This window comes from Spea bombifrons, chromosome 5 (assembly GCF_027358695.1).
Source record: "Spea bombifrons isolate aSpeBom1 chromosome 5, aSpeBom1.2.pri, whole genome shotgun sequence".
Taxonomy (NCBI): Eukaryota; Metazoa; Chordata; class Amphibia; order Anura; family Pelobatidae; genus Spea; species Spea bombifrons.
The window spans coordinates 89,375,009-89,401,697 of NC_071091.1; the positions used below are offsets into that span (position 1 = coordinate 89,375,009).

The following is a 26,689-nucleotide window of genomic DNA, read 5'->3' on the forward strand; positions in this document are numbered from 1 at the left end:
TAAACCAGGGCAGATCTATCATTTTATTATTTCCTAAAGTGTAATCAAATAAAAACCTGCAAGTAATTTCCAAAGCAGTATTTTCTAGGTTGAACCCCTTCACGACCCGTGAGGTACCAGATACATCATGAGAAAGTGTCTTTATAGGACCAGTGATGCACCTGGTAGATCGTAAGTAAAAAAAGCTGAGGGAAATAGCGAGACGGTCACGGTTGCCAATGGTAGGAATGGGGCAGAGAAGGACAGGAGCTATTAAAAGGTGCTGGGGAGAGGGTCAGAGAGCAGCAACAGTGTCCCAGCATCGTTATTGTCACGTTTCAACCTACTCAGCCTGGAGTGTTCACTGTTCATCCACGCTCATGTTGTTTCTCAACCACTAGTGGCCACCCTTGTCACTCTGGAGCACTCAGACCTAATCATCATGTTCAGCTGCACCTTGTTATCTATTCAAGCCTGCCTATATAAACCTGCCCAGCCCTTCAGTCAGGGCCTTCACATTGAAGTTAGTGGACCGTTTTGCTCTGGTCCTGTACCTGATCCTGACTTGCTATTGGCTTCCTGTGTACCTGATCCTGACTTGTTCCTGGCTTCCTTCGTACCTGATCCTGAATTGTTCCTAGCTCCCAAGCCGAGCGCCCCATCCAGCGGGCTCCCAAGCCCAGCACCCCATCCAGCGGGCTCCCAAGCCGAGCGCCCCATCCAGCGGGCTCCCAAGCCGAGCGCCCCATCCAGCGGGCTCCCAAGCCAAGCACCCCATCCAGCGGGCTCCCAAGCCAAGCACCCCATCAGACGGGCTCCCCAGCCGAGCGCCCCAATCCAGCGGGCTCCCCAGCCGAGCGCCCCAATCCAGTGGGCTCCCCAGCTGAGCGCCCCAATCCAGTGGGCTCCCCAGGCTGAGTGCCCCTTCCAATGGGCTACCTGTCGTGTGCCACATCCAGAGGGCTTCCTGCCAAGAGATCATATCAACGCATTCTGCCTGTAGTTTGTTTCTTTGCGCCTGTCTGTAACATCCCACTAGTCATTATGCATTGTGGGCTACAGCCTGAACCCCTTGCATCTCCTGCACCTGGGCTCCTACCAGACCTATTTACCCCTTACATTGCTCTTTGCATCTTATTACGGTTGGTGTCTACCATTATACGTCTTACAATACATATGGAGCCTTCAGCTTGTCTTTCACATGGTTCTATCCTTTGTAATGGAGGTCTACGTAATGTCAACTAGGCAGGTTCTACTGGAGAGTGGCAGTAGATCCTAATGTACAATAACTGGTTTACTTTTGGTGCCACATTTTTGGGTTACACGTTGCCCATATGTTTAACCAAAACATTTAACCCTGATCTTGATCTGTTGTCTTCTAAAAGTATGTTAGTCATAGACAAATACTGTATGCCTAAACACAGGAGACCAAACAATTCAAATGCCCTAATCCTTGTGGTAGAAAATCATTTGTCTCCTAGGGAAAATGTGAACTTTTGCGATTGCTATGATTGAAAAGAAAATGTGGTTTTAATGCTGCTTTCCTTACAAATTACTTACAAATTACTTATGTTTAATCTGAGGAGGCTAAAAAAAGAGTTCCAAACCACTCAGGAAATGACTCTTGTGTGACTATGCTTCAAACAAGTTCTAGCATCGTCTGCTCACCAATATTGCCACCTTTTCTATATGTTAATCATTTACAGAATCGGATGTACAGTATCTCATCACTATGAGATAGCTATAATTTTAGTTGAATAGAAGCTAATTAGCACAGAATAATGGTGTGATTAAAATTGAACAGTTGTATTACATGCTATAATACATTTAAATAAATTGTGTTCCTTTTAAATGGACTGCAATGTTCAATGATATTTGTCTCTTGGGCGATCTAAACTGTTTATCAAATAAATCAATTGCAAAGGCAGAAAGATGAAAGAGCCATGACCAAGAGTGGGCAAAGGGGGGTGTTGTCCAGGATCTGCCATAGGATGTTGCAGTGGCCCGAGGTAATAAAGTATGCAGTGTGTGTGTGATGTTTAGTGTGTATGCCATACGTAGGTGATGACTGTGATAAGCATGTGTGTATGGTTGTTAAAGTTCCAAAGAAGCTTCTTCCAGATTTCACCTTGCAACACACGTCATTGTTAAACAAAGTAAACATCCATAGTTTGGTAGGCATCATGAAAGTTAGTTATCAGACACTAAATTTTATGGCACTGAAAGTCATGAGGCGACAAATATTTGTGAAGCTTTGCACAGCATTACAGAGGGCATTCTATCATATAACCATGATTTCAACTTGTACTATTTAAGTAAGCAGTGTGAGAACAAGCTGTGAGAGATGGTGTTTGATGAGCAAGGAAAGCAGTGGTTCTGCTTTTAATACTTTGAATTGTTTTTCTCTTGTAACGGTTTCCAGTCTATAATATAGGGTGCAAAGTGCTAACCCAATTTAGCAGCGATTTTCTTTTGTGTGTGTATTATCTGGCATAATGCCCTTCGCACAGCCGCACTGATATTTAATGTCACATTTCATAAGACGCCCAAGCGATTCTGCAAACATAATTACAAGGGAAAGTAGTTTCAATTAAATTCTCAGTGTGGAGAAACTTCCAATTTGGTCAGTAGATAATGGAGGTGTAAGGGTCACATTATATGGGATTAACTTTATACTACCTTTTTACTGATTCCATCAGTGAATAAATGTGTTGGTATTTGATTAGTATTAATTGTATAGTACATGGAAAACATTTTAAAGCAGAAAATGTTTTCTCTACATATTCTAATTGTAAGAGGAGATTATATATCATTAATTAAGAATTAAAACACAACTTCCAACTATAGTAACTGAAAACATAGTTTTTTTTTTTTACTCATTTACATCCATTTTTATTTTTAAATGCTTTGTATTATTGGAATTTTTATTTATATCCACTATAGAGACGAATCGGTTTGCTGTTCTTAGAGAACCTATAACTTGATAACTTTTTGTACTAGGATATGCATGTTAGATTGCATGTGCATGCAAAAAAAGTCTTTAAATGCTGCTTGGTACTGAGGGGGTTAAAACATTTAGTATGCTTTTTATTATCCCCATAAAGAAGAAATTAGAGCCTTTTCTGGAGGCAGCCTTTTCTGTACATTATTTAACCCCTTCAGGACCAGGGCTATTTTACACTCCGGAGCAAAATAATTTTTCGTTTTTTTGCCACGTTGTTCTCCAACTGTAGTTTCCCTTTCTCTTTGTACCCAAAATGACAACAAAAATAAAAAAAACAATCGTGTTTCTTTTTTAGGTTGCCCTGTAGATGAATTATAACATCCAACCTGAATCAGGAGGCCACTGGCTTAGTATGATGGGAGTTATGGAATAGAATGTAGTGGCCAGGGCAGTGATGAGGATATTCCATTAACACCCAATGATTAGGAACATCATAGTTTGTCAACCTTGTGTCCACCTTCTGTCCCGCTGCTCATTGCCATGGGCTACGAGATATATCCTATTACTTTCTAAATGGCTCACAAGATACAGTGTGACAAAACAGGCTGCGCAAATAATTGTGTCCTAAATTGTTAAATATACAATTGACACAAACACATTCTTAAAACGTATCTTAGCACAGATACTCTTAGCAAGGATATTCCTGCTCAGGAGAGCTTATTCTGTAAGAAGATCATGGAATTAACTTGAAACACCAGGGAAATGTACTGGAAATGTAATGCTAAAACCGCCTGATAATATTTTCTTTCCTACAAATCTTTCTCTGTATTATGCTTTTCGTTCAGTTCAAAGTAGTTTGTGTCTCCACAGTTGCACAATTAGTTCTGCAAATGTTCTTAAGGTTGCAAGCAGACGATATTGTAGGTGATTAGGGAACGTCTTTGAGATGACGTGCATCTGGCGCCTCAACACAGAAAGTTCATTCATCTCCCAGAATAGCTCCTTAAGTCATATGTGTTCAGGTCTCAGCTGTAAATTAAAAATCAACAGCTCTCTATTGACAGGCAAAAGTGTGATTAATGCTGAGTGTTATGAAGTAATCATCACCTGACCACACAGCGTGTAATTGCCCTGTCAACATACGTGATTCCTCCTATGGCTTGGATTCTTTTTTTTCTGGTTTCATTTTTTTTCTTCTTTCATATTTGACATAAAGCACTTACGCATATTTTCTGAAATTCATTTCTATTAGTTACCTAAATTATACTATAAAGTATTCAACTTGGCTTATAGAAGCTAACACACTGATTTTTTTAAAGGTAAACTTTTTGTTGGCACAGCTTTTAGCAAAACTAATAATAAGATTTAAAACGCGTTTCATGTTTTGGTGATATTTAGCTTTTCTCATAGAGTGCCAACCACATACGCAATACATGGTGGCACACGAGACCACACAGTGATCAATCATTTATTTTTTTCTATAATGAGGATTCCCATCACCTGCTGAGCTGATTGACAGCACGTCTCCTTACCCCTGCCATTTATCGCACCTTTGTCAGAATAACCATGCCATTTACAAAAAAAGGAATAAGAGAAGAATGCTGCAGATCGGACAGTGACCGATCAGCAGCTTCTCTGTAATTTTAACAAAGAAAAACAATTCTATCACTTCTTGGTGCTTTCTATGTTAACAAAAAAACTAAACAAAACATAAAAGTTCATGCATGCCATCAGCATATCTATTGTTAAATAACCTTTGGAGTATGCAGGAGCAGTTGTGTCATCACAAGTACCCTCACCTACTTGTCAAAACACCCACCCATAAGTAAATAAAAAAAATATACTAATACAAGACATATATATATATATATATATATATATATATATATATATATATATATATATATATATACTTTTTTCTCGATAAAAAGCACTTATGCTCATGTGGCCTACAGCTTCTGTAGCCTTCAGCGAGAATGTTGAGGTGGGTCATCAGAGCGGTAAGCCACAAAACTGGGTCTACCAAGGTACAAACAGTGTGGCTTTTTTTTGTTAAAGTGTATCTTATGAATAAATTGTGTTTAGTTTGATTTGAATTAGAGTATATAAGCCCCATCTTGTGAGTACATAAAAATAGGGCTCATATTTAGCGTATCAAGAGTGCTCCATTACAAATACAGGAATAATTATGTAGATCCCGTACCTGGATGTCCTATAGAAAATAAAGTACAATATATCAAAGGAAGAACAAGGTGTTCATAAAGGAGTCTCTCCAGTTCACGCAAAGAAAAACTGCCTTCTCTTTGTTGCTTAAAGACGGCAAAGTAACACAAATATACAAAAAATCTTATGTCACTTTGAAAGCTTTACATATACATTAACAAAAGGTAAAAACTGCTCTTTAACATTGAAAACACACTCATTTTCCTATAGTTACCTAATCAGTGACCTTGAAATGTTAAAGGGTATTTAAAGTGTAAAGGTGTTGCTTAAATTCAATGGCCAAATATGTGAACATTACTGACTTGTAGAAAGGCAGATGGCAGTTAAGGGTAATTTCAATAAGATTTCTATATATAGCTAAGATGTGAAGCGTCACTTGCTCATTCTTTATGCATGGAAATAAACCATCCATAGCATTTCAGCATAATCATTCTTGCACTGGTTAGATAGCAGCCTAATAAAATTGATTTATACATAGCTATTTATAGCTTTTCAAGTGGTAGAATAAATGCATGCTAACAGACAGTGGATTTACTTACAGAAACTATTCAGATTGCATTACATGTGAAATGTTCTAGCAGGCAGACATATCAGAGGATCTAATGTTAAATATTAGAGGCTCTCAATTTAATAATTCAAAAAAGCGTGTTTTCAGCCAAATTCTCAATTATGGCATAGAAATCCAATGTATCTCAATGACAACTTGGATTTCCATTCCCAGATATACAAGAAAGAGCACTCACACATCCAGTGTCCTTGTTTCACAAAAACTCCCCTAAAAGACTTTCATTAATTAAAATGGTTCCGGAGCGATTTTGACCCTTTTAGTCATGCTAGATTAAATGTTATTGACCTTATTGACATCTGCAAGTAGAGGAAAGTACTACCACCGGGAAAAAATGTATAATCAATCAAAAACAACTATAATAGGTTATGTTGTAAACAATTGTGTAACCTTATACTGCATATGGAAGGATAGGAATTTCTTTGATGAAATATTTTTAAATATAGTTTTATTGACTTTATTTTAAAATGAGTTCTTTTTTTGCAGCACTGATGTAAATCGCATCACTTAAAGCAGGGGTTCTCCTCAGCCAGCCCCTTAGCTGAAGGAGCATTATGGGAGATGTAGTCCTGCAGCAGCTGGAGGGCCGCAGTTTGAGAACCCCTGACTTAAAGGGACACCAGTCATAATTCATATGATAGCTTATTGGCGTACCTGGAAACTCTCCTCGTTTCTGGGTGAATCGCCACTTTGGCTCTTTCTCCTGGGCAGGGGATTGATGTTTAGCCACAAACCCTCCTTGCCCAATACCCCTCCCATTCCCAACCCATGAAACACTCTCTGGGCTAGCCCTGGCTTTGTCACGGCTAGTTGTGCTCTTTATACTGACATTCCCTCAGAAGAGAGAAGATGAACTTCTCAGATATGCTGACTGGAACCTAAAATTTTCATGTTGTCCCCCTTGCAAATGCATTGAGGGGTCCTGAAGAACCCTCCTTATCCATTAGCCTCTTTGTCAGCCCTCCAGCTCCTTGGCTTGCTGGGGATGTGTTCTAGCCCCGGTGCCCAAGTGGTACACTTACTGCCAGTCAGCTCCCATGGTGGCACGGTAAGGGTTCCAGGGGGTCCAGCTATTCAAGTTTTCAATCCTTGTGAAAATGTAATAATGGAAAAAAGCAAGATATTTCTTAGTGTAGAATACTAAACCTGTCAAGAATATTTTGCTGATATTCTGGTTCTTTTAGCTCATCTGCTGACATCTCTGTGACAGTGGCTCATTAGTGCGCTTTCTGATGAAGTAGGACAACTTATGAAAGTAAAGTTTGCTTTAAGTACCACAGTGGAGCTATTATAGACTAGAGCCGTCTCTGTTTTAAGAACAAATATCGTGCCAGTTGGAGTAGAAATGTCTTGAGAGAGCTATAATTAGGCACATAACTAAAAGAAGTTCTGCACAAAGCTGTACTAATGTCATTCTTACAGAAGGAATTACATTCTGTCACAAGAGCAAAGAGCTGACATTACTTATGTTTTACATGTTATCTTTCCTCATAATTTAGTAATGCCTGTTTCTAACACTAATATCACACAATCATTATATTGAGAATATATATATATATATATATATATATATATATAAACATACTGTATATAACCACACATATATTAAAGGAACAGTTTAGTCCTCAACTTAAAATTATATTCCAGTCATCATATGCACTTTAATGCATATGATAGTTGAGTGTCCTCTTTAACTAGTGGGAAGGAAATGTTTTTTGTTTTTGTTTTTATATTTATAACTTCTTTTGGCCTATAACAGAAAATAACAGGAAGTGTTTTATTTTTTTTGGCACACAGGTTCTCACTTATGTGCACAATTTCTATTGTGGAGTATGTACTAAGGTGGTAATCCTACTAATGACATTTCTGTCATGTGTCCAATATCAGCTTTAAATATATCGAGATAACTTAGAAGGAAGTATCAAACTCAAACCAAAGTGTTTTATTATAACTATTGTAATATAGTAATAATATATTTATTTGATAAATTTGATTGTTTGACAATTAAGATGTACATTTCAGAATGGGGTTTCCTTGTTTGTCTTAGTTACATAGTTACATAGTTATATAGGCTGAAAAAAGACATGCGTCCATCAAGTTCAGCCTTTCCTATATCTGTTAATTTGTTGCTGTTGATCCAAAAGAAGGCAAAAATAAAATTAACAGGAAAAAAAAATTCCTGGGTTGAAAACAATATGTATTTTTTGTCTAGTTGTATATGATGCTTAGTAAAGCGCTGCTCACGAGCCAAACCCCTAACCATACCCCCTAAGACAAAATCATTCCTGTCTGGCCATTTGAATTTTTGGGACATGTGATTATTTATTCCTGGTTTTCTGCATTTCAAAAAAAAACTTCATTTTTCATTATTCTATTGGAATTATTATTATTTTATTCAAAGTCATGGGCAGTGGCGTATTCTGCCGTAGGCTGACTAGGCCTAGCGTGGCAGGACCAGGGGACGGCAGCCCCCCTACCGCATAACAGGGAGCCTGATCGGGCAGCCTTGATATTCATTTCCACCCCAGGCGGAGGGTGCAGCTGGTGGTGATGCCCTGGGTTAGGCATAGGGCAGTGCCTAAGGCAAATACTCCACTGGTCACGGGTGCCAGATTTTAATATGAGATTATTACTGATATTGATGTTTTGGTGTTGTATACATGCAAATTCAGTTAATTTTATTCAATATGTACTTTCTTTCCTGTGATATTTTAATCACAGTTAATTATGAAACCACCAGAGACATGTAGAAAATCCTAGTTATATTTACACAGCACTAAATATGTTTTTCATGGAATCATTTAATGTTGAGTCTACAAAATTTTTATTTTTTTTTACTGCCCAGTAACTATTCAGAAAATTTGTTACTAAAAATACTCTATAACCTGCTCCACATTTCCGACGGGCTTGTCATCCATTACTACCGTGCAACAAAGCTAGTTGTAAAATGATTAAATTCCCTTGAGATTTATGCACGGCACAGGAAATCCCTCCGATAGCCATTAATATTTTATGAAACTATTTCTAGTGACAGGCCGACCTGAGCAGATAGATGAGACTCGTTTGCGCTCGCCCTTACTTAATGTACATTACAATACAGCAGAATCAGTATTGTCCAGTTGCACGTAGCTGTCGGCGATCAATGACTCTATGGTAGTTATGTTAATGTAAATGGAATCTGTTATATAAAAAACTTTGGCACAAAAAGTAAATGTTTACATGATAATGTAGAAGGAGGCGGTTATTTTGTATAGACAAAAATGAAGCCGATAGCTGTCGGTATGGTATGTACATACATCATATTATTGTAAAGCTTAGTTGTACTCTTATTCTTACAAACCCACCAACCCTGGGATTTGTTTTCTTATAATCAGTAGCACCAACCGTTGAAGAATATACACAATTCTATGGTGTCACATCTATCCTGCTGAAAAAATATAGTTAAAGAATAACACCACCTTAGAATCTTCAGGTGTATAAAATGTATCGCAATACGTTTTTAAAGTGGCAGTGTCACCATAGCAACCAACTGACTCGTCCAATCAGCAGGAGTCTTTCATTGGTTTGTTGTCAAATGTTGTACCAGAATCCCTTTTTCATACATAATGTCATCATTTCTGTTATAACTTAATGCTGCATTCATGTTTTCTTAAGCAATGCCTCCTTGATTTGAAAAGAAAAGGGCATATTCAGGTTGAAAGGTGTGTTTCCATAGAAACAAAGAAAGCTTCTCACAAGTTTCTAGTTTTTTGTGCAGAAATCTTATGGGGAAAAGAATTAAACCTATGTGCATTTCCTGCGGGTAAAATAGCCACATTTCTTTGTATGTAAATCAATTAAGTCTGTATGTGTAGGAATGTTTGTGGTGCCTTCAGTGACAGTGGCCTTTTTCCTGTGGCTTCCTTTCTCTTTTTCCATTTTCTTTCCCCCTCCTTTTGACTTTCTTAACGGTAGGCCCTCTATCTGTACCGATTTGTTTCTACGGTTCATGGGACACTGCAGAACAACCATTACCCTCTTCTAGGGTTGCCTTCTGATTTCATACTAATTTGTGATTTAAACTTCCTCGCTTCTCTACATCATGAAGGTCCCAACACCAGTGAGCTTCTGCTGCAAGAACTGACTGCTTAACAGGCCCCGTATAATGTAGTTACATTGGTTAGGGTTCTCTAAAGTCTCCTCACACACTAAATTATACATATTACATGGCCATATCTGCCCTATTTGGCTGGAGATCCGTATAGTGTTTGTGCTTCATAACGTATAGTGAAGTCAAGGTGCTGAAACCACAGCTCTCCTGTCAACTCTCTGTTTCATGAATAGACTGCTTCCCCAAAAGATGTATAGGAGTAATTCTATAAAAGAGTATTTGTATTTTATAGACAGGCAGGCAGGCAGGCAGGCAGGCAGGTAGACATATACACACACGTCTTCTTACAAATGCCCCACCACCCTCGGGTAAAGTAAAATATTTTTTTAAATAAAAAAAGGATCACTTTTATTGTGTTCTTCATCCAAACATATGGTTAGAACTATCAACCCAAACCAAATCGTTGCAGACAAATCATTGAATTTATTGGTGCAAAATGTGGATGCCCTGTTTCATAATTTTCTAAAAGTAGAATAGTTGCTATGGAAACCAGTTTCCTCTGTGAAGTGTAATTAATAAGGAAATGGGAAAGTACATGACACATACATATTCTGTTGTCTACCAGAAGTGTAAAAGTTCTGTGGCTCTGTTAGATTTAATATTAACCCTGTGGGTGCTTAAAATTATACGAACCATGATTTTCACCCCACCTGAGCGCAGACACACTGACTTCTGCACACTAGAGACGGTGTTTGGAGTTAATGGAATGTATTTCTTGGGGAGTTATGCTTAGGGCATATGCTAGTCAAAAAGTAAATATGACAGAGCCCAAGGTGTTGATTTATTAATGGCTCTGTGCACCAAGTTCTTCACAATTGTTCCTCTTTCCAGCAAGATTCCAGGCTTCTTGATTCCAGAAATGTAAGTGTCCCAGGCTTCTTGAGCCCTGTAGTGTGGATTGCTGCTGGGCCGCTTGATCTGTGATCTGGCATACAAGCCTTATTTGCGGGGCATAAACAGAGTTGTGATCAGTCCCGTTTTCGGTGCAGGAACAGACGGCATGGGCGGTTCTGCCCTACTGATGTAATAAAAAATTTAATAGAATTTGTTTTCATAAATGCGTCATGCACAATGTACAAAAAACAAACAATGACAAAGGGTCCAATATAGAGAACACGTACTGTACCTACCTTTTCTCCAGGTAAAATATCTGCCTATAGGGTCTTAGGATAATATACTGTGCACAGTACTAGCACTGTGGATGCTATATGTTTGTGTATTTATATGCATTTGAGGTAAACAATGACAGTTTGTTGCAAAGAATAGCAAAACAGGTGCTAAAGTTTGGGCATTATTTTTTACCGTGTCCAATTTAGCCCACTGTGAATATTATAAGCTGGTGGTATCATGCACAAAGAGTCACACTGGCATGTAACCCAGGTATCTTTTGAGAATAACCTTGGATGAAAACAAATGAGGAACAAAACAATATAGAAATGTAAGAATATTTCCGGTATGTGTCAGCACACGAGGTGCTCAATTTGCAGAACCATTCCTCCAGTGTAGTATCATACAGGGGTCGCATGCATCGAGTATGATTGAGATCTCATGTTATGTTTGAAGAAATGAGATTAATGAGGTAAAGAGTGTTGCTTATTGGTAAGGATTACCTAGGAACTTTCTAAATGGGCTAACCCTGACAGTCTTAAAATATTAACCCTTTAATATTTAATACCCTACATGCACAAAGGTGTTACTTAAACTGATTCTACTACTCATCATGATGGAAACCTTGACTAGTAATTATTTAAAGATACTTTAAGATTGACATGTACTCAAACATGTATATCTACCATGACATATTTGTTGCAAAAAATGTTCAAAGTTGAGTATGATTAACAGGCGGTGGACATCAATAAAACGCAAAAGGAAAAAAAGATATTGGAGACCTCCCAAGGTTCCTAAAGGGTCATATAAGTATAGGCAACAAAAATACCATGCACACTCAAGCTTAAATATAAACAAAATAAATACTTGATTTTTTATATTTCATTTTGAGTGTGCATGGTATTTATGGTGCCTGTACAAAGTAGAAATCCTGAGACTCAGGCTCAAACCTTGAGAGTTCCCAGGTCGCAATACTGTCTACAGTGCTCACTTGATATGGTATAGGTCAGGGGTAGGCAATCTTCGGCTCTCCTGGTGTTGTGGACTACATGTCCCATAATGCTCTTACAGTCTTAATGCTGGCAAAGCATCAAGGGGAATGTAGTTCACAACATCTGGAGAGCCGAAGATTGCCTACCCCTGGTATAGGTTAATGGTTTTACCCCAGAGGCCATAAGGACGGTGGCAACGTGTAACACTGAGTCTTCTTGGTGCTGCACTTACTCTATAGGCTGCTTGAGGAGATGAGATATCTATCTTGTAACTGGCCCAATGTTACTATTTATTATTACCAAAGAATCGATCCTCCAGGTCCTGAAAAAAATCTCAAACCCTTAATATTTTGTAGAAAACCTTTTTGAAGTTCAGGTATCTTTCCGAAAGCACTTGTCTTAACAACCCTATCGGTCTCTTTATTTTGGAATATGAAATTGTTATTACTTCACATTTGAGTATTAAATTATGTATAACTCAAAGTCTAAATACAGGTTTGCCATCAGCGCATATCTATTTATAGAAATGCAGTTAGTCAGTGGATGTTTGCTGTGTAGTTAATAAAGCTATTCTCAGAGGAGTTTTGGGCATCTTATTATTCATGTTTACAAGCAAGAAATTTGAGCTGTAAGGAGCCTGGGAAAAAAATGCTCAATAAACCAGTTTTAAACTATATTGAACATAAATATGTGTAAAATGACAAAAATGCTATAGGATTAAAACAACCTTATTATTAGTGCTAGACCCACATGTATATGAAAGGTGTAATAATGCTTGTGGATAAAGTTTGGCCCAGAGTATCAGAGTTTTTATTCGAGTTTAAGGTTGAATGGATAAATTACCAAAACAAATAATCCAAAAGAGTCTCCTCCATTTTCACGACATATTTTACCAGTGTTAATTGTATATAGGAAACCCAGACCGTGAGTAATTCACAAATGGGTAAACTTCACACTTATCTGCGAGTCTCTCATATCTGCAGGTTCCTATATATACGTACACTAAGAAATACGTATATGGAATCAAGATTCATTTGGCCCAGCTGTTATATTAAATATCGCCGTTCCGATTTTTAATATGGGACTTGTATTATAGGTTTGTTTAACCTTTGAGAGGTGCCTATTATCACTTATATGAATGGGCATGCTGTTTTGTGTGTAGTTCATTTTACTAAATATTGATACTGCTTCCGTTTAGCAAACATACTAGTTTCTGTTGCTGTACTTCCTGCATCACGGAGAGCTGGATGCCCCTGGTGGGCTGAGCAAACAATCACAGGAGTTGCAGAGTTTTAATCTTTTCATGGCATCTCGGCCATTTGTCTATGGTATTTTCTGATAATGTCAGCAAGACCTATAACTCTTTATAATGAAGTAAAGGTAGAGGATGTTAAGTGCTTATACACTTTCATAACAGGAATTTAAAAAGGTTAAAATGTGACATTACACAGTTGTAATTGTAATAAAAGGCTGTAAAGCTGAGATTCGTATATAATGTCATATGCTGGCATTTACGGATGGACAGAGAGGATGTAGCGTGCTGTACAGACCTCCATAGTATAATTGGTCCGGCGACAAGTGGTTTCCCCAACCAGCCCATAGTATAAGTAGAACATCCCCTTCCCTGTTTCATGGTCAGTTCCTTCGTTCTCCAGGCAGGAGAGCAGTGTGTGATCATGCCCACTCACTGCCCACATTTCTCCTTAGTCCTTGCCAAATTTCTCCACCCAATTCCCCCCACTAAAGGCTGCCAAGGTCTAGTCCCACCTCTACATGAAGCCACTCTCTCAGAATAGAGAGCGCTCCCGGGTATGTTCATATTTTGCAGTCTTTACACTAGATCCAGTCGGACTACGCTCTGTTTAATGGAAAGTGCATAGTATCATAGGTCTAATTGAAAATGATACTGTACCTCAGGGATATGTGCATTAGAATAATTCTTTCCCATATCTATATAACACCATGATTATGACTCTGTATGTACAGTAACATGGCCACCTACTTTACGACTAGGTCTTACTAAATAGATATTTATGATGATGCAAACATAAACATGTGCAAAGCTAGGTGTACGAGTCTTGGTTAAAACATCTAAATATGGAGCAATTACCACACAAACCAACATAATAATTCTGCTGATTCAGCACATTGTTCCTGAAGGTGCACAATATGTATAAACTAGTTTACCTTTCTTTTGCAAATGGAATACTCCCATTTGTAATTAAGTTAAATTATGTTAGTTTTTTTTACTTGGAATTCCCCCTTATGGAAACATAACTTTAGGATATGTAAAAATAGTATCATATGTAACTAATAAACTGATGCAGATTGCTGAGTAATTGAAATCGATCAAAACAATAAAACATAACTTTAAAATAAAGCTCTAAAACTATCTACTGTGAGCCATAGAGGGGGTGGCTGTGCACTGAACATCTGCAGACAATATTGATCATATATTAATAAAATATGTGGCCATTATTATTGATATTGTATTCCCACACTCTGCTTCAACAGGTTGTGGGGCAGCCATGTGAGAGCAGTGATTGAGGGCTGTGCTAGACCTAAAAGTACAGATCAATAGGGAAGATCTGATCACCCCAACAGCTCATCATCACCACTGCTTGCAAAAGTGGGCCTGCAGGACAGCATTACGGTGCCCCAAACAGTACAAAGACTAACTTTCTTAAAGTTGAATGCTTAGGTTTCATGTATGTCAATGGAAGATCATTAGTATGGAGATACAGTCACAGAACTGGGCACTGTGAGGCATCGTAGGAGTACCGTATTGGCTCGGATATAGGCCGCCCCCGTATATAGGCCGCACCCTAAAAGTTTGGTGCTTTTTTAAAGAAAAAGTTTTTTTTCTTGAAAAAAGCACCAAAAAAAACATGCTGCCACTCCGTTCCCCCCCCCCGAGATATGCTGCCGCTGTCCTCCCTCCCCGCGATACGCTGCCGCTGTCCTCCCTCCCCGCGATACGCTGCCCTCCCTCCCCGCGATCCGCTGCCGCTGCCCTCCCTGCGATCCGCTGCCCTCCCTCCCCGAGATCCGCTGCCCTCCCTCCCCGAGATCCGCTGCCCTCCCTCCCCGAGATCCGCTGCCGCTGTCCTCCCTCCCCGCGATACGCTGCCGCTGTCCTCCTCTGCCCCCCCTCCTCGACTTACCGGAGCAGACTCCCGGGTGTCTTGCGGGGCCGGCGAGGGACATCTACGCAATACGCGTATGCAACTTCCGGTACCGGAAGTTGCATGCGCGTATTGCGTAAATGTCTCCCGCCGGCCCCGCAAGACACCCGGGAGTCTGCTCCGGTAAGTCGGGGGTGGGCAGAGGTAAAACGCTTAGATAACCTCCCATGCCGGCACCCCCCCCCCCGTGGGAAGTGCTGGCAGGGGAGGCTGTCTGAGCGTATCGGGGAGAAGGATGCAGGTCCCCTGCACCGCTGCGGGGGATCTGTATCTTAACCCCGCTGCCTGCCCGGCGCCCGGGACTGCATGTCCCGGGCGTCGGGCGCTAGACCCCGAATATAGGCCGCACCCCCACTTTAAAAACTTAAAGTGGGGGAAAAAAAGTGCGGCCTATATTCGAGCCAATACGGTAATTGTGAATATTGCTTTTGCATGGTGATGACATACAGAATTAGTAGCCTTTATAGATACAGTACTTCTGACATGGACGCGATACAGCCGTATAACATGCGCTGGTTAAGTACATCTGTTCTTTGTGCAAAAAACTGATAAATATTTATACATAAAACGTGCAACTTATATAAAACAGATCCAATTGTCGGCATGAAAATAACACACCCAATGAATGTTAACAACAGATATTTTATGTGTATCCATACAAAATAAACAATTGGTTTGTGCAGAAGCTTTTAGACAACTATATTTTTTACAAAACTGATTTCTAGTACATTTGTGAAATTAGTGTTTCAGTTATGCAGTGTTTATTTATTAAGTGCTATGTAGGCTTTTCCCTTATGCCACTCTCTGCATTTTATGGAACATTTAAGTGTGGAATAGACTTGATTCTCAGGATGAATGTGCTAAATTTGGAAAACCTTATGTGATTTCTTCCAGACTGTAAATTTAAAACTTAAATTGTATTTTAGCTACACAACAGTTATCTCCAACATGGCCCAAAATATATTCATGTGCCTCCATAAAGGAAAGAAATGAATACCAAAAGGCTCAACTATGTCCTACAACCATTTACCTTTTAAACCCAAGCCAAAAAGAGACTCATTTCTCCAGGCACTTAACTAGAGTTCTGTTTCTTTAACTGGCAATAGAGGCCAAATTCAGCCTTGCTCAGGTGAACTTTTCAGGTTTAAACCAAGTCTCTGGATGGAGCTCTTCTCCCAGGGAGCTCCAGAGGGGGCAAACAAAGCCAAAAAGGCCCCTTAGCCCAGACCCTGTAATGTTTTTTTGTGCTGCTTAACCTACTTTACCTTTTGAATGGCTGCGAGATGTTTTAAAACAGATTTGTAAATAATTTATGCATCCAATAAAAAAAAAAAAACTCTTCTTATAGGCATTACACAGTACATTATCCCCATTGAGAGACATATTTAAAGCAATAGGAACCACGTTTTTTCTGGGCAGGTTATAAGTTATACAAAAACATTTGACTACCTCTAGTAGCTTATGGAGCCCTCAGTTGGAAAACAATAATAATATTGGAGATATTTGGCTATGGAAGAAAAACCAATAATATTGATAGTATTCAAGTAGTATGTAAATGTGTGATTTCACAGGGGCATTGCCGCATCTCCAATCACATAGAATAGAGATGTGAAAGCAGTTTGTATAAAACATAGCACAGAAAAACATATGCTCATCATCCAGGTGAGGTTGTTTATTTGCGTTTATAGCACAAGGGGATTCATCAACCACATTTACAGGATGAAGCAAAATACCCTGGGGATTTGATTTCAATAGGCACCAGACAGTCATTGTCAAGCCTGTAGTGGGATGTTTAATAGAATCCCGAATGGTTGCTTACAGCCTGTTGATTATAGTACATTCATTCATCACTTAATGTTTTATTAAGCAAATGTTTCTTTTTTGTGAACAATACTTTAAAAAAAAAAAAGAGGGCAATGTATACCGACAGGCTTGAACTGGCCAGGGTTTATGTTTGCTCTATATGGCTTTATAAAGGATGCTATATGCGGCGTGGCTAACAAAGTGTGACAGAGACATCTGCTGGTGGAACAGAAATTATTTCCACACAGATCAAGCATTTGTTTCTGTCTTATTTCCTTCTACAAGAGTATACATTTTTTATTTAAAAAATGTCATTATGCGTTAACCCATATGCTCTGGTCATCTCTGTTAAACTATACACTATGCATACTATCCTGACAGCGCCAGAATTTACATCATAGTAAATGAAAATTAGTATTATTAGAATGTAGGCTTTTGAGTGGAAACCTCACCATTCGTGTTAGGACTTTATATAAAGTATAGGAATGTTAGGTTACTAGAACACAAAATTATCATCTCTGAGGGCAGTGTCGAAAACGTTAATCTTTATGGATGTAAGAGAATTTTGTAATATGGTCTGGTATGATATGTCTAACACTGTTGCAGATTTAAATGGTTTCTGGTCTATTTTTCATTCATTTTCCCCGCTAAAGCTTGTTTTTCTCATCATATGATGCATTGCGAATCCTTCCTTCCACTCTTATATTCCTATGCGGAAGGAACGAAAACATCTCTTGCCCTGGGAATTCCATTACAGCCACAAAACATGTTGATAAGGAAAATGGATATAGCTGTATCAGCCCACCAATGGAATAGTACTGCTTAATGGACTTTGGTTCCTATGGTGATAAGAATGCTTTGTATATGCCATCAAATTCCATGTTTCTATATCCTCCCTTAGATATAATTCATTGTTCAAGAAGTAAATACACTTGGAGACATGTTTCATTACTTCATTCCCATAGTTTAGGTTTACTTTGAGGCTCACAGCTGCATACTTTTGTTTCACTTCCTAATGTAATTTAACTGATTTACTGGAAGAAATTTATATTATTAGTGAACATAGACACAATTTAGTGTGTGCTTCTATTGTGCAATGTTACAAATCCCGCTGATTTTATTGATCTGCCATTTATATATTAGTATATTTTACTACCACTGAGTTGTAACTTTTCCCAGCAGGCGTGAGACTGCAATAATACACATATATAATATAATTACTCTCTGTGCATACGAGCTATGTTCCCACACACTTGGCACTTAAGCTTGATTACTATTGTTTTATGCAAAGCAATACTTGGAATGAATTCCCTTGTGGATTTTTTTGCATAAAATGTAAGATTACTGTAATAGCGGAGACTCTCGCTGTGAAGTTTATAGTAGCTCCCCGGCACTCAGCATCCTTAGTGTTTGCATGGGAGATGGTAATGCACTATATATCTCTGTTCACTGTTGGGAAGCATGTCACATGTCTATATACACCAAGTCTCAGGAAAAGACACACATCCATCAAGTTCAACCTTTCAGACCAATCGCTAATGTGGAATATGATTTGGGCATCTTAACAGGCAGGATGCATAGCAGCTTGTCTTAAACAAATGTTGCTACCTTATTTATAATCTGACTATCCATGTAGAAAAACTATTCTTTAAAAAAAATAAAAAAAAAAATATGAAAAATATTTTCTAAAGTAAAACAAAAATGTATTCTGTATATTAAATAACAAACATTCTGATTAACAGTATGGTGGCTACTTCAAAATTAAACAAAAAATATAGAGTTGTGAACTTTAATGAATATTTAGGTGTAGCTATATAGTACGTATATTATGCATAGCCTTACACATTCTTGAACGAGAAACTCAAAGGGGTTCACAGTTGCCAAATGAATAGTGAAGCGGGTCAGTTTAAATTAAGTCATGAAGTGTGCTTAAAGATTGAATTCTACTTACTCTGCTAATAAAAACCACATTTACAAAGAAAATTGAAAGCCCAAATCATTCACAAGATAATTCTATAATGCGTTAAATATTGGTTCATTCATACTTTTTTTTTCACGGAATGCTTAATAAACATGACACAAAAGCAGGAACCTATAGGTTTTAGCGAAAGAAACTACAATAACGGTTTAAATTTCGGGGCATCGAGGAAGGCGTAAAAAGACATATGAACTAATATTTAGTTGTCTTATATATTACAAAGCTTAATATAAAGTGAAAGCACCTTTAATCAATATGGTGTTCTTTGACATCATAAATTCTGTCTAATTGGGAAAGAAAGAATGGATCCCATGTATAAATCCTATTCAGATATGTTCATATAATACATACAAAGGGTTAAAAAATTGCACTTTTTATGTACTTGAATGTTAAGATTGACAAGCAGATTAACGATTTGTATTTCTGTCTCTTCTTTCAGATTTTGGCAATTATATCGATCCTGTTTATTGTGCTGTCTACTATTGCGTTATCACTTAACACATTACCTGATTTGCAAGAACCTGATGAATTTGGACAGCCGAACGACAACCCACAGCTGGCACACGTCGAAGCTGTGTGCATTGCCTGGTTTACAATGGAGTATCTTCTGCGTTTCCTTTCTTCCCCAAACAAATGGAAGTTTTTCAAAGGGCCATTGAATATAATTGATTTACTGGCTATTTTACCTTACTATGTAACTATTTTCCTCACGGAGTCAAACAAGAGTGTGCTTCAGTTCCAAAATGTCAGACGTGTGGTTCAGATATTTAGAATTATGAGAATACTGCGTATACTAAAACTTGCCAGACATTCGACAGGGCTCCAGTCATTAGGATTTACACTCAGACGGAGTTATAATGAATTGGGGTTACTTATTTTGTTCTTGGCAATGGGGATCATGATTTTCTCCAGTTTGGTATTTTTTGCTGAGAAAGATGAAGATGCCACAAAGTTTACCAGCATACCGGCATCTTTTTGGTGGGCAACCATAACCATGACAACAGTAGGATATGGAGACATTTATCCCAGGACTTTATTGGGTAAGATTGTTGGAGGACTTTGTTGCATTGCTGGAGTGTTAGTAATAGCGTTACCCATACCGATCATAGTAAATAATTTCTCGGAGTTTTACAAGGAACAGAAGAGGCAGGAAAAGGCTATAAAGAGAAGAGAGGCACTTGAACGAGCTAAAAGAAATGGAAGTATAGTGTCCATGAATCTGAAAGACGCATTTGCACGCAGCATGGAGCTGATCGATATTGTCGTGGATAAGTCTGCAGACGAATCAAACACAATACAGAAGGCCAGTGATAATCATTTGTCCCCGAGTCGATGGAAATGGAATAAAAGAACGTTATCAGAAACAAGTTCAAACAAATCATTTGACAATAAGTATCAGGAAGTTAGTCAACATGATTCTCAAGAACAATTGAACAACACATCTTCTAGTCCACAGCACCTTAGTGCGCAAAAACTCGAGGCTCTTTATAACGAAATAACAAAAGCTCAATCCCATCCAACTGTTAATACATCATATCAGGAACAGTCTGCTGTTCCTCCAGCATACGAGGAGGAAATTGAGATGGAGGATGTTTCTGCAAAGAGAAATCAGCTCTTAGTAGCACATAGGGATATAATAACTGACATGAGAAGTGTTTCCAGTATTGACAGCTTTGCTAGTTGTGCAACAGATTTTACAGAAGCGGAGAGATCTCCCCTAACACCATTTCCTGGTAGTAACCTAGAGGCTAGATTTCCTTCGTATACAGTGCCTGAAGAAGGAAGTCTTAAAGTCTCACACTACCAGCCACGTTCAAAATACACAGGTTTTGCCCCCAAAGATGTCACTTTTGAGTATAGGTTATCTGAATCGCCTGCCAGAAATGATAACACAAACCCTAAAATATTACTTCAGAATCAAGTTGATAGTGAATTAGAAAACAACCAAAGTTCTCTAAAAATCAACAACCCATTGAAATCTAGATCACTTAAAGTTAACTTCAGAGAAATAAAAGGCAGGGCTGCACAGACTCAAGCAAGCATTACACGCTCATTGCCGCTAAACCCAATAGACCATCCCTTATACAGTCATCTGCAGCTAGGTACGGTTTTTCTACAAGATTTCTCTTCTCATGAACAACCAAAGCCACAAGCAGAATACTCAAGCGGCATAACAAGGTCTCCGCAGAAGTCTCCTTCTCGGAACCCAAAGCTTTATGCACTCTCTTCAAAAAAGACAAGCAGTTTTACCGAAATTGGTACAGAAGATGAAGATTTCATGCAGATTTGTAGTTCAAAAAACAATGCTCAGGAGGAAGTCAAAACAAACTGCACAGAGGAAAAAAATGGTGGAAATCACATTGCGTCAGAAAGTACACCTTTGTCTACACAAAAAAACATAACTCAAAACTGTACTCAGGACATTTACCAGTCAGGGGAGGATATTAAGCAGGACAATAATCAAGACGAAAGTAAGATGGAAAATCACCTATTTGTCCCAGAAATCCACTCAAATGCTGATGAATCAGGTTATTGTCAAACACGTGAGACCAGCATGTGACTAGCTGAAAAAGCAATAAAGATTTTTTTTTTCTTAAAAGCACTATAGGTTGGTATTGCCTGTGAACTAAGAAAAGGAAAAGCCTCAAAGACATCCGTACACTATTCATTTTGCATGGCATGAAGGATTGTTTAGTTGAAATAGTTGAGGAGCTATTTTTTTTTTTGTAACAAAATGACTCAACATCAGAGTGTAATAAAAACATGCTCGATTGGGAGCCTGTGTACTGCGAAACCTGACATTCTGTCATCCCTTAATCAACAATTGTAGATATGTTTCAGAACGCTATAATGCAATGTAGAGTTTGCACATGGAAGGATATCTATGTCAATGCATGCATTGAGCGGGAGGAAATGGGGTCCTGTGAGCTTTAGAAAAAGCCTATATATGTACATACGTTAGCTACAAGAAAGAGTTTAGTTATATAAGTATAAATATATAAATATGTTAATGGTGAAAAGCAGTTAATCAGGACAAAGGTACTTCCTGCTTGGAGGATTTGTACAGATTATGTTGAAAAGTTGCGGCCATGCAGTTGGTTGGAACCCTTCCACTGGCGGAGAAGCATATGTTTCATTTCCCTGATTGTCAATGTGCAGCAGGCCTCATCAGCACTGGAAAGCTTGTGCATTTAAATATAATGCGTTCAGAAATCATTGTTGGACTAAACAAGCAGTGAGGAACTCTGTGGCCCTTCGGCTGTTGTTGGGGCTGGCAAAGAATGACAGAAGTGGAAGTACGATTGCTGGAGAGTTACATCCTAACAACTGTTCATTAAAATGAAGATACTATTTTTTATTTATTTGTGCTATAAAAATCACTGCATATTTTGCTGTGCATAAAAGATTGGTTGTTTATTTTCATTTCTTATTTTAAAAAATAAAGATAAAAAGGTAAAAAAAATAAAAAAAATAGGTAAGATTTATCAACCAGAAAAAGAAGTGCGAAGACTGATGTGTTATGTGTAAACTTGCCAAAACTTCATCAATACCATTGTCCCACTGTCAGATGCAAAGTACAATTATTGATCGCCACGTAAATAGTGCCAATTGCCATGAAATTTCACACTTTGTTGAGCGTTGCTTTGCGTTTTCTTTACCAGTCGCTTGTATTTTAGTTTTTTGGGTAATTAGTGTACATGATTCAGCAAAAATTGTCTTCAATTGTCTAAAATTTGTCATCATTAGATCTCGACACCAATAGGTGCTATATAGATTTTTCTTAATTATTCTTGTTCTTAATACAATATCACAAGAGAATTGGATTTGTCTACCCATGTCATATTTTCATTCTGGTGAGATAATACAATGCCATACAACATACGGGTATGTGATATTGCTCACGTAAATGAGGGAACGAACGTCACCTAAGCCTAATGTAGCACAGGTCACTTAGAAAATACATATTTCTTATTAAACATCTGATAATACATTTGTCAAAACAGAGTCTGGCATTTCTTTCACATTCTAAATTTCTAGATTGTATTGAAGACCAGATATAAATTGTAAGCTTGGAAACCCCTCCTCAAGATCCAGAGAGGTCCTTATGTATTAAGTTAGTTGTCTGTTATTTCAACTCAACAACTTTACTTTGCATTATGAAGTGTAACAACAATTTAGGTGCTAATCAAAGAAGAACCAACTTGGCCCTGCCTAATGCACAGTTAAATTGGAAAAATATTTCATGGAGTTTGACTTCTTAAATATGCATTATAAAGGTCCAATGCAGTTCTCCTTACAAGTACAGTCTGTTCCTTAAAAAGTATTTTTTATCTTTAATGCAGATTGGTCATTTTACGTGGACTGCAGTGCATTTTACTGCATGCAAATCGAAGCAGGCATTGTCTAATTATCAGAGTTATAAAATGAGACCTTTTTTCCTTGACATAATTATGTACTGACCTATATAGCACCACCATTCTGAGGAGCTATTCAATAGGTAAACAGGACATACATACTGCCTCAAATTACAATTTTGACTTACAGAAATAAATTGTGAGGAAGACCCTTCTCAAGAACTAAGTAGTTGAACTAAACACCAGTGTTCAAATAACATACACGATAATGTCTCCTGCTACTCCATTTACTTTTAATGGTAACTCGGCTCCTGTTGATTAGAATTGGAGTGTGACTGAGCATGTGCAAGAGTTGTACCAACAAAACGTTCCCTGCTTTCAGTCGTGACATCTAAAGGGTAAATCAGTAAGAGTAGTGCGTCCATTCTACAGGAGAGAACATAAAACTGGCCATTAATTACATCCTGGTAAAGTTTGTGGAAGTTTTTGGACCCACAGCTACCTGGCGTCTGGGATTTGTCCCGCTCTAACCAATTTAATTTGTCTAGAGAGTTTAGACTGAACTTGGAGCAGTTACACTGCTAACCCCACCAAACAAAAGTTAAGTTAGCCAAATGGGTTTATTCACTAATGGGTGAATTTGCAGGAGAGTTGTGTTTAAAGCTCCTTAACTTCACTATAGGTAATTCTGTAAGATGTCTTCGATATCTACTTACACATTGAATTATACAATATGCAGGGCTACTCAGCCTCCTTACTGGTTAAATCTGTCAATGTTGGCACTTCATAGTGAATAGTGAAGTGAGAAATAATTAAAACCTCAAAATCCCTGGCAGGCTCTGAATAAACCCCCCAAAAATTATGATAAGGACGGCACACTAAGGAGGTATTTGACAATACAAATGAGTACAATGCAATGCAGTTATACTTTATCATTCGATAATTTGATTACAATTATAAAATTTAAGAAGAGTGCAAAGTATGGCTGTTACAGTTTTCTCTTAGAGGATATACAAGACAAAGAAGATACGAAATAAATACACAAAGTTATTCAACAATGTACAAGAGGGAAATACAAGTCAAGGTGGTAGAAATGTTAGGCCAAGAGGCCATAGTCTAAAACTACCGGGTAAGACGCTTAACAAAAGGGTGATATATAAATATAAGAGCCTTCTAGCAGAAGTGGTGGCGGTTAATACAGTGAGGAGATTGAGATAATTATAGGATAGGTGTAAGGCTATCCTGAACATAAGACAAAACAAAAAAACAAGTCTTTTGTCAAGTTTTAGAGCAGGCCAAATTCCTATCAAACTTTATATTTCTGTGCAAAGGAAGAGAGCTCTTAGTCAATTACAACAGAGCCATCAAATTCATTGCTAGATGGTATATGCTAGAGGTATCTTCCCTCATGCCCTGATATCCGGTCTCATGTACACAATCACCTATGAAAAAACATATAGCCATTTCTGATTACATGTACTGTAAATACGTCTTTGCTCTACAAGATAATGTACTCTACTGGTCTACAGATAGTTAAAGACTGACAAGTTGTAAAACAGTAGATAAAGTTTATGCCCAACAACTATGAGAAAAGTCAATAAACACCAACAGGGGAGAAAGGTACAGTATTTTATTTGTAGCATGAAATAACACTACAAAAATTGACTTTAACTGCACCGTACTGCAAAAAAGTACACTGCCCTAGGCAACGTTATTTTGGGGCTATAGTTTCCATTTATACAAAGGTGTAGGAAACTACAAAGAGATGTGTTTGATTGGTGGCAAGTTCGGTAAGGCAAATGGCTAGTGTGGGGTAACAGAGCAAATGTATAGAGAGGATGTTGATGAATCTGTCTATGCTTATGCATGCCAAAATGTAAAAGATTACCATAAATAAAGGTTACAATAATTATAGTAATTATCTTACTAGTATAGCCTTACTCCTTACATTCATATGATAACATTGTGTTTTTCTTACTAGTAATATAACAATAATACATTTTCTGTGCATATACATGTTATAATGGACATAACTATTGAGAAAAACTGGCAGTGTCAGCAGTAAAATAAAGCAAAAACACCGTAATTTTCAGAATGTAACGCGCAAAGCCATGGAGACAGTTTTCAAACATTGCATGTATGTATGTATGGCTACTAGCTTGGAAGACCACTAAAGAGTTAAACATTGCTGCAGAAAATTTCCATGTTAGGGAGGTTAAAAGCCATTAAGAAAATAATTGAAACTGACAAGGGGTCATTATCATACTTTGGCTACCATCTAATGTAGAAGATATTGTCTCTTTAAAAGGTTTAAAATGAGTTGCAAAATTTATGGGGAAAAATACTGGTAATAAAGAAAATATATATACATAAATACATTTATTTTTATTATATATATATATATATATATATATATATATATATATATATTAAAATAGAGAGGTTTCACTTTATTTGGAACTCCTGATGAACCTAATTAATATGAGGTTTTTCTTTCAAATATTTTAATGTTAACTAAATTGATAAGAAATATTGCACCTGAATTCTGTAACAAAATTTGGAATGTGTCTAATCCTAAAGTCATAGTTTTGTCAGTTTTACACATAATTATACAAGATTTTTAAACAGTTCACAGGCATAATGGGAACATATATGAATACAAAATATAACCTGAAGCTTGGGAACCCTAGCTTACAGTGCTTAAAAAAGCATGTAACTATGTGCAATGTAACTGACAAGACCATCATTTTATCAGACGTATGTTCATTTTCCGGTTCTTTGCACTACCATAAGCACGGTCGTTAGGACTGAACAATTCTATATATTTTAATATTAAAAATATCGTAATTAGTGTCGGGAACTACATGTATATAATTATGCCGCCTGAAAAAGTAGTTTGTACTTGATGGACCAATCTAAAGATGTGAATTATATTTTAGTTGAGACGTAGGATGATGTAGGCTGTATGTTAAACTCTGTGCATTCTATGGTGAAAACTTACAATGCAGACCTCACTAAAGCCGCAACACAGCATGTGTTTCATGATAAATTCTTATGCATAAAAAATAAATACGTGTATATTGTTTATGTTGTAAGATACTGCAAGTTTATATATTTTGCCTCTGTAAATATGCACATATATTAATACATATAAATTTATATTTGTCTGAGTTTCTATCCTAAATGCTGCAAAGAAAGAAAAATACACAAAAAAGCACAAGATGCATCATTTTGGCACTGAATCGCTGTCTAAACGGGTTTAAGAAGCTGAAAAATATTATTTTATTCATATCATTTAATGATGTTGACCCACTTACAAAGAATACTTATATTTTGGATTTTTTGTTACACGTCACTAGAAAATGTGTTCAACTGAGCAAATATATAAGCTACGTGAACCTGCTGCAG

General features: G+C 37.7%; 1 protein-coding gene across 1 annotated transcript in view; it reads left to right on the plus strand.

Annotated features, from left to right (window-relative positions):
* The window catches only part of KCNB2 (potassium voltage-gated channel subfamily B member 2), an 89,380-nt gene extending 67,411 nt beyond the window's left edge, over window positions 1-21,969 (plus strand). Inside the window, exon 3 of the mRNA XM_053466347.1 lies at window positions 19,366-21,969. Coding sequence (XP_053322322.1) covers window positions 19,366-21,486 — 2,121 coding nt within the window. The 3' untranslated portion in view covers window positions 21,487-21,969. The remainder of the gene's footprint in view (window positions 1-19,365) is intronic.
* Window positions 21,970-26,689: the final 4,720 nt, after the last annotated feature.